The 9,111-nt window shown below is 54.8% G+C and overlaps 2 protein-coding genes across 2 annotated transcripts in view; one reads left to right on the forward strand and one right to left on the reverse strand.

The window, feature by feature from the left end:
- The window catches only part of VDBG_09050 (conserved hypothetical protein), a gene marked incomplete at both ends in the record, with an annotated part of 1,436 nt that extends 562 nt beyond the window's left edge, over positions 1-874 (forward strand). Inside the window, one exon of the mRNA XM_003000509.1 lies at positions 141-874. Within this exon, the coding sequence (XP_003000555.1) occupies positions 141-874 (734 nt within the window). The remainder of the gene's footprint in view (positions 1-140) is intronic.
- A 1,716-nt stretch (positions 875-2,590) lies between these two features.
- VDBG_09051 (SCF E3 ubiquitin ligase complex F-box protein grrA) lies at positions 2,591-5,083 on the reverse strand (the record flags this gene model as incomplete). The annotated part of the gene is made up of 4 exons (XM_003000510.1): positions 2,591-3,318; positions 3,377-3,488; positions 3,543-4,265; positions 4,337-5,083. The coding sequence occupies 4 exons, from the start codon at positions 5,081-5,083 to the stop codon at positions 2,591-2,593; spliced, it is 2,310 nt and encodes a 769-aa protein (XP_003000556.1).
- Positions 5,084-9,111: the final 4,028 nt, after the last annotated feature.

Raw genomic sequence — 9,111 nt, forward strand, 5'->3', positions numbered from 1 at the left:
CCATTGACGGCATACGTGGGTACGGACATACGTTTCCTGATGCGTACACACCTTGGACCGCGACGCTCGAGGTTCGGCATCGCACCAGCGGATACTGAGCTACTGTTTCGGCGGTCTGCGCTGTCTCGTACGACATGAAGGCGACGGTTACCTGTCCGCGCTCGCAGGCGAAGCGGCAGCCACAAGGGCCGGGCCAGCCAGTCTGGCTGCCGAGGAGTCGACAACAGTCGCCTCAGGGCACTCGCCCGTGGAGGACCTAGCTGCGAGCCTCTCAGCAGAAGCCATCTCTCCCGCCATTCCCGTAGATGGACCTCTTACCGTCAAATCAGCCGGCCGAGCCATCCCCCAAAGGGCACTGTTTGATCTCAAAACTCGTTCCATCAAGAGCATCGATGTGGACCATCTCGCCAAAGAGCTGCCCCGCCTCTACCTGTCCCAGACGCCAAACTTCATCCTTGCACACCACATGAGTGGTGTCTTCAAGAAGATAACCATTTTCGACGTCCGTTCTCGCCTTTCCGAGTGGGAGGCTGCGTCTGCAGAGCCTTTGGGACTCCTTACCGTGCTGCTGCGTCGGGTGCTCGTCCTCGCCCGCGAGAGACACGATGGGAGACTCGAGCTCACGCGCGGCGAAGGAGAAACGGCCATACACGTGAGGGAACAGACGCCTGGGCTGCCGGGCGTGCTGTCCTCTGGTTGCGAGGCACGATGGAAGGCCTGGCTGGCCGGCGACGGCGATGACAGCGGAATCGAGAAAAAAGATAACGCTCACGGGGCGGATGATGAGGAGGTTGACTTAAGCTGGGTTGAGAATGACGACGACTTCACTGCATGCACAGAGAGTTGTGGATACTGCGGTTATTGTACATATTAGGGTTGTGAGAGGTTGCTCGGCGTGATATGCCTGGCACATGGTTTCGATATTGGCATGCCGAGCGTGTTGCAGCTGAATCGGATCGCCGATAGGACAGTCTATGTTCAATGGCAATCGAAGATAGGTGCTCTCATCGAAGACCCTCGTTCTTTGTGTGGTCGTGTACTCAGGCTGCTGCGTGCTGTAGCTGATGTGATGGTCAGTCCAGATCGTTACTGTCTTGGGTGGCACCTGGAATACGACATCGGAGGTGCTTTGGCAGGCAGCTCTCGTACAGCTGACGAAGTGACTCAACTGCGTGGATAACGATGCCTTCGAATGCGATTCGAGAAATGCCATCGGTCGCTTCCGGGAGTGTGGTCGATCAAGCTTAATCAACTTGTTTCCTGGTCCAGCATGATGCAAAAACTGCTAAGCACCATGCCGCTGTTCAGTCCGAAGAGGCGTCTTGCCCTCACCATATTGAGCATACTGGCCTTTCCCTCCTCTCCAGACAAGACCAGATTTGCCGCATGCCGCCGCTCCTGCAAACTGTCCGCGAGCCACTGGCTTCGAGTGTGCGGCAACCAGCTCTCCTTGGGTAGTCCATGACTTGGGTGAGTCTGGGTGTCCGCCTTGGCGGCGACGTATCTCGATCAGAAGCTTTTGCTAGCAATCCGCATCGGCGCGCGTCCGCCATGCCCAGGCTTGAGACCTCCGCGGTATCGCAGCTCGAGAAACCATGGATGCAACGAGTGATAGCCCTCCAGGCTGTCAGCCTCAGACGTGTTCGGCCCTATTGGCTGGCTTGCGCACAGGAGTGTTGACCAACGTAGTCGAAGGCCGAGCATTGGGTCTTGCGGGCGCAGGCGCCTGAAAGTCTGTTCTCGTGCGGTAGAAGCATGAAGAACGCTGGACTGCGGCATTTCGCACTCTCCAGGCCCATTAGGAGACATGCTTGAGGGCTAGCATTGGAACGGGACAAATAGAGCCGCTGGTGGATCAAACTTGGTTGGTATTGGGGGCGTGAGAGGGATTGTTGGGCGGAAGACAAGTTGTAGCTAAAGTAGTGGGTCCCGACTAGAATTACAACATGCGGTCTCCCACATCAGTGCCATGATACAGACTTGTGCGACTAAATGACAGCGGTGACCAAAGAACTGATATGAACAGGTCGCACGTCGAATCAGTCATACGGCACCCGTATCACTATATGTTTCACGTCCGCATCAGCTTGCCATCTTCGTCAAGCCAAAGACCGCTGGCGACAGCCTCCGGCTAGTATAAAGAAAATCAGGTAAACAAAACCAGGCTGCCGTCGAGGCATTCCCGTCGAGGCATTCCTTCGGCTGAAGCGAGATCAACCTTGAGGGATACAGCAACGGTCCTACAAACGCTAAATTGGTCATCACCATGCAGACCAAGCACACCCTGTCCGATAACGCCATAGCAGTTGGTGCTGCTCCAAATATCGCTGCGCTCAACGCTCGCGCGAGTGCATGTCTCCCGTATTGCCTTCGTGCCACTCCACCCCGTGTCCTTGTGAGGTCCGTCTACCCACGGACCCTGTCTCCGTAAACCTTTCATTGCCGCTTAATCCGGGTATCTCTGTCTGTAAAGTCTGGTCCCTCTGAAGGGGGCTTCATCGCGCAAGTCGCCGTAAAGACTAAGCATTTCGCATAAAATCGTACATCATGTCGCTCCTCGTCCAGTCTGATAGGCATTGATGCGCACCGGTCAAGGAGCAGGTCCAGTCTGAGAGCTACTTCCGCTGCCGTAGTTGTGAGGGCTGGTCAACGAGGCGGTGCTTGCCCCTGGGGGTGACGCCTGCCGACCAGTCGAATCGCTCTGCCCGGCATTGGTGCCTTGGGGCGAAATCATCGTCGCGGGGAGTGAAGATGAAGCCGAGCTGAGACCTGCGGAATCGTATCCAGAAACGGCCGTTGGCTGCGATGGTCTCGAGTGGGCAACCGCATTCATGATGTGCTGAAACGTCGCCAGATTGGCTTGGTTGTGCGGAGGGAGTTGGTAGATGGGCGGTGGGGTCGGCATGTTGGCAGATGGCACGGGATGACTGGGGGGAGCCGGAGGAACGCCAGCAGCAGCGTTGCTATTGACCAGGTTTTGCGCGTTCATCGTCGGAGGCTGGTTATCCGCCCCCATCTCGTTGCCGTCGGCATCCAAGACCTCTTCTTCTTCAGTACCTTCACGCTCTTGCTCGTCAATCTCGCCGTAGGGACCCTCGATACCAAGTAATGTGGAGCTGCCACCGACGTTGGGCCTCATCAGGGAATTGGTATGAGAGTCTGCCATGCGGGAGGCCGACGGCGCGTGGCTGCGCTGGAACCGAAGGGGCCACTCTCTCAACGATGCGTACTCATCATCCGTGTTGACGTAGTCGCGAAGACGAGAAACGCCAGCGCCCGAGAAGACGCAGAAGACGCCACGCTGATGCTCAGTAAATTCTGAAAGAACCAAAAATGTCAGCAAACTGATCGACAAGTATGACGGTGGAAAACGAACCTGACGGTGGAGGTCGGCAGAATTTACTGAATTCCTCTCTCAAAAAAGCGGTGACGCCCGTCAGACTAAGGTGGGTAAGTCGAGGGCAGTAGTTGAGTAGCTTAATAATGCTCTGCAAACTATCAGTACAGGTATCTTTCTTTTAGGTTGTCCCATATCAACTCACTTTGAGGGTAAGGTTGGTGCAATAGCTGAGGTGCACACGCTCCAGGCTGGACGCGTAGTACTCTTCGCCGATGACAGCACCATAGGCGTCGCGGCGAGCCCGGGGCCGGTGATTAGCGCGGGCAAGCGCGAATACGGACTCATCAGTGATACTACTGCACTTGACGAGACCGATACGCTTGAGCTTTGGCAACTGGGCGAGGCGAACGACGGAATCATCGGTCAGAAGCGTGCAGCATCCGAGATCGATATATCGTATTCTATTGCAGTGCGCCACGAGGGTTTTGACTGCCTCGTCTGTGATGTGGCCGCAGTGACCCAGGTGCAGATAATGCAAGTTCTTACCCAGCTTTGCGATGGCATGTACGGCGACATCGGTGATGTTGCGGCACTTGGCCAGGACCAGATTACGAAGACGAGGCGCGGCTTCGATGATCTTGCTCACGGCGGCATCAGTCAGGCGAGCGCACGAAGTCAGATCTAGGATGCGCAAGTGATCATATGTCTTGCCGAGGGGCAGGTTCAGGAAGGCCTGATCATCAATCAGATCACAGCCAGCCAGGCGCAGCTCGCGGAGGGACTGGCCCTTAGCGACCAACGCAGTGATGGGCTCATTTTGGATTTGGTTGCACTGGTGAAGGTCGATCTCGAGGATGTTAGGGCAGTTTTCGGCAAATGCTTGGATCGCGACATCCTGCAGCTGGGCGCACTCGTTGAGTTTAAGCTGTGAAACACGGAAATTAGCATCCGTCTCGGGCGGGGAAGCGATGAATGGGCAGAGGAGGGTAGGCTTACTCTCTTGATGTATCTGCAGCTCTCTGCCAGAGCGATCATGCTCTCGTTCGTAATGTGACGGCAGCCGGAAATATTAAGGCCCTGAAGTCGCTTGCAGTACTGAGCGATGGTTCGAATAGAGGCATCCGTGATGTTCTCGTCTCCCGAAACATCTAAAGCCAGGAGAGCCGTGGCGTTCTCAACGAGAGGCACAAGGCCTTGGTCGGTCAGGTTGCGGCAGTTCGTCAGCGTGAGGCGCTCGATGCGGCTGCAGACGGAGAGCGGAATAACGCTGCCATCGTTGATCTTATCAGCGAGACCGCTGGCAGCAAGGTTCAGCCGCTTGATAAAGTCGCGGTATGCGAAGAATGGGTTCTTCAGCTGCAGAGTCTGGCAGATGGACGAATGGTTCCTCCAGTTGGTGCAGGCGGGGCGATGCCACAATAGATCGACAGCATTCTTGGCCCAACGCTTGCTGACCAGCATACAATGAAATAGGTCGGATGTGGTGTTCAGCTTGGCAAAGACGCTGATGATGATCTCGTTGGGCAGCAGGGCTATGCCAGTGAGACACTCGTCGTCCACGTCGCTGACCTGCATGTCCTCGATATTTGGCACGCCGAGGGAGGATACAGAATCGTTTCCGCCGTGGAAAAAGTCGGATTCTTCGTTGTCAGCCGGAGCAGGCGAGTTTGTCGATGAAGAAGATCGAGAGTCTTCAGGGTGGAGGGGCGCGCCACCGCTGCCCGACGACTGGGCGGCTATCATATCGAGGGATGGAGCCGATGGCCGCATAATGGGCAAAATCGGGTGGCGGCAATCAAATGCCAGCCAGACTCGACGAGTGATCCGGAAGCTGAAGAAAAAAGGACGTCCTGGTGAGGATAACGCGCCAAGAAGATGTCGAGGTCGTGGATGGTTCGGGGCTGTCGGTGTCCAGACGAGGCAAGGTGAGGGGGAATCGAGAAATCGGTATTTGTCGTCAGGGATAGCTGCACGTACGAAGCACCGGGCGCGAGGTTGATTATCTCTCGGTGTCTTTGGATTATCGGTGGTCAGAGGCGTCGGGACCAGAAGCTTCTGAGCTCTCTGTTCAGAAAGAAGATGAGTCGTACGGGAGAGATCGTGGGTTGGGCTGTGTGGTGTTGCCAGGAAGAGGGACGGCAGGCGAAACCTGGCGGAGTCAGTGGGTAAACGCCCGGGCGACACACGTGGGGCTCTCCTCAGCCTCGCGTCCACTAATGGGTGGTACGTACACTATGTGCTCTTTGTTGATCTCCTGAGGTGCGGGCTGGAACGCAGTGAATCACAATCACCAGTGCCCTTAGTGCAGATGCATCTGGCTTGGCCAGGAGAAGAGGGCCATGGTCCTCAAATAGCAAATTACATGGCTACGGATTTTCTGATAATTGTTTTCATTTTCACTCCTTCCTCTCGCGAAAGATGTGGATGCTACGATCGGTACCAAGTTCCGGGGCCAGCGAGTAAGTGCAGTCTAGATTTCAACGATGGGTACACATTGACGAGTCGGTAAAGGCAAGGGACTGGGTAAGCGGCGGAAGGGCAGGGGCAATGACAGTGGCACCGGCCACGCCGAGACAGGAAGGGCGCCTGCTCCCTCACCGTCGGATCGAAGCAACTGCGCTCCACATTGGCCACCCGCACCTGGCCAAAGCAGGTCGGTCCGGCCGGCCTACTTAGCAGCGTACCTAGGTAGGAACGGGACGCGACTGCAATGAGAACCATCACAAGAAGTGCTTGCAGCGCATCAGGACTGTGACTATCTAGGTACCTACCATAGCATCCGTCAGCAGGTCAGTCAGACTGCTGGGCATTTTGACGATGACGGAAGAAGGGCCCATGTCTCAAGAGGGGGTGTCATGTTTGAATCCGGCCGTCACCTGGCTACACATCACGAGTCTCTGCTTTGGGACGACTGTTCCAGTTCATGCCGTCCCGCCAGAGTGTAGACGAAGCATTCAAGCCGTCAGAGTATGTCAGCATCTCCATGGCGATTTTTAATGCGACTCTTGCTTCGAATGGTGTACATGCATCCGCGGTAGGTAGACTTTAGTAAGACGCCGTTCTGACCCCCGGAGTCCGATGACTGCACTTCCAGCGACCACTTCGAGTGACGAGTGTGCTTTTTTCTTTGTCTTGACTGCGCATATTTCAACACTCGCCTTCAGTATCCGTTGGGGATTGCAAGGCATGTTTACAGGCAGAATGCCGGCCAGATCGACATTGCGATCAGCCCAGCCCAGTTACCTGGATGCAACGCCGTGGAGGCCGGGACGAACCGCCACCAGTCAAGCCACATGAGGGGTCATCTCTATTGGCCTCGACACCTGCGCTTCCCGACCGGCGACTCCATCGTGAGATGGCTATGCGGTGCAATCAGCGACGCTAGGCCTTTTACGGATGCGCTAAACCGTCGAAGCCATGACAGGTATCTGGAGAGATGGACTGTGATCGAATATCGCTTTGCTGGAGATTGCGATTCTTAGCGGTGAAAGCGTAGTCTGTCGTCAGAATTTGATTTCAAACTTACACTACATACACCTAGTTATTACACACCATGCTCCCGAGATCAGATTGAATCAAGGTTGCCAATGTGTTCCTGATTAAAAATGTTTTCGCAGCATCGACATGTAGAATCGAGATCGCTTCGTAATTTAGCCATCGAGTATAGTAGCCCCGTAAAATAGATAGCAAACATGACATCTTCATAGTCTCCCATGCCTAATGTATAACGAGGATGACAATCAATGGCCTGGATCACATGATCCTCGTTATCCAAAACTTGACCGTCTACCAGTTCTGAAAGACTTATACTCCGAACTTCCTTCAAGTGCTTGACTAAGCCGGCATTAGTCTCGTTTCAAGTTGCAGGAACGTCAAACCTATTGTATCTGATGCAGTTGACTGATGGTTGTGTTTAAAAGCTCATTGTTTCAAAGCCCCTTGTTTGCTCGACACATATAACGGTTGTTCATATGTTTATGGTTGTTTCAGGTGTCAACTGAAGAATGACAGCTCTGGCAAAAGGGAAAAAAAGAAAAAAAAAACTGCTATCTCTTTGGTTGTGTCAGGCAGTGTATCATAAAAATGACCATAGACGTTGAACACCGGGAAGATGTCAGCGACCTCATACTGCCCGGTCCTACTCACCTGTCGAGGCGAGTCAAGGTGAGTTTCAACCGGAAGCTCGGGGAAATTCGTTTACAAGCACAGTTGAGCAGACTTAATAGAATTTAACAGTCATTGCAAAATGCAACAGTTGGTGTGGTCATCCCAGGACGCAGGACGATAGCTGTACACTGAGCCAACCTCCACAACTGGTACGTATCTGTCGGGATTGTACATTTCCAAGCACCTGACCTTAAGGGAAATCGTTAAACCACAAGAGAGTCACGGGAAGATTTTGAAAATATTGAAAAAGAAGAATGCGTGCTGCTTCCAAGTGTTTCTTAAGAGTCATTTTCTTTGATGTGTTCACAATGGGTGCTGAACATGCAGGAGATTTGGGTATCACTTGAGATTTCAAATATTTCGAGAACACCTCTTCCCAGGATGAATATAATAGTATTGAAACCCATGAGCCTCCTAAAGGAAATGTTCCTAAAGGGAATGTATTTTTCCACTATCGCCCACGTCACAGGCAAGCGTTGACAGCGATGTTGATGATGTTGGGGGGCTGAGGGTAGTAAACGTTATTAGAGGTCACATGACCACGACGTCATTCGGCAAGGGCCCATCTCTTCGACGATGCGTGGATCATCATACCATGGGAAGAGCTTGTCTGCCCAAGCTTTCGAATCGCCGTCCATCAGCACGCCTGTCACACCACCTAAGCGGGTCCTTTCCACCTAGTTTCCGATGCGGCTCAGGATTCCACGACGGACCTCTTTACCTGCCTTGGAATCTTTCTTGCCCACTGTTACCGGAATATTTCTCTTCTCACACCTTGTTTGACACCCTCCGATTAAGCCCAGTATGATGCGCAGCGCCCCTCTCCGCGCCCTTCCTCGGGCTGCCGCTCGCACGAATACCCGGAGTGCCCCTCGCCGAACCTTCCTCCGTGCCCGCGACCCATCACGTCCCCTTGAACGACTGGATATTGGTCGCCTATCCCGCGCTCGCAACGACTACGACCGCGACCGTACTTACTTCCTCGCGGCTGGCGCCCTCGCCGGTGCCATTGGTATCGTATTCACGGGTACAAAGCTCTACAAGGCCATTCAGGCAGAGAACAACAAGAAGCGCAAGGCGGCCGGCGAGCCCGCGGCGGGAGTCACACAACTTGACACCCCCACCGTACCCTTGGAGACGTTCACGACCGACGGCGGCGTCAAGCGCAAGGTGGTCGTGCACGACGAGGACGGATATGAGATTGTGGCCCACGGGCAACAGCACTGTGCCCGACTTTCCGCGCCACCTCGAAGTGCCTTCCTCCCCCGATGCGAGCCAGGCCGCTCAGCCCATCGCCGCGACGGTCCAAGACGACGCCGGCGTCGAGTACACCCTCGTCGGTCTTGGGCTGCGCACTGTCAGCTTCCTCTCGATCGGCGTCTACATTGTCGGCTTCTACGTTGCGACAGCCGACATTGCCAAGCTGCAACACCACCTCGTGAAAAAGGTGAACCCCATCGCCTCGACTCTCATCCCGTCAGAGCGCGATACGCTACGCCAGTCCCTCCTCGATCCGGCCGAGAGCGAGGCGACGTGGACGCCCTGCTGCAGGACCTCCAGTGCCGCAGTCCTTCCGCATCGTGCCCGTCCGCGACACCGACTTC

Source organism: Verticillium alfalfae, genomic scaffold (assembly GCF_000150825.1).
Source record: "Verticillium alfalfae VaMs.102 supercont1.14 genomic scaffold, whole genome shotgun sequence".
NCBI classification, from domain to species: domain Eukaryota; kingdom Fungi; phylum Ascomycota; class Sordariomycetes; order Glomerellales; family Plectosphaerellaceae; genus Verticillium; species Verticillium alfalfae.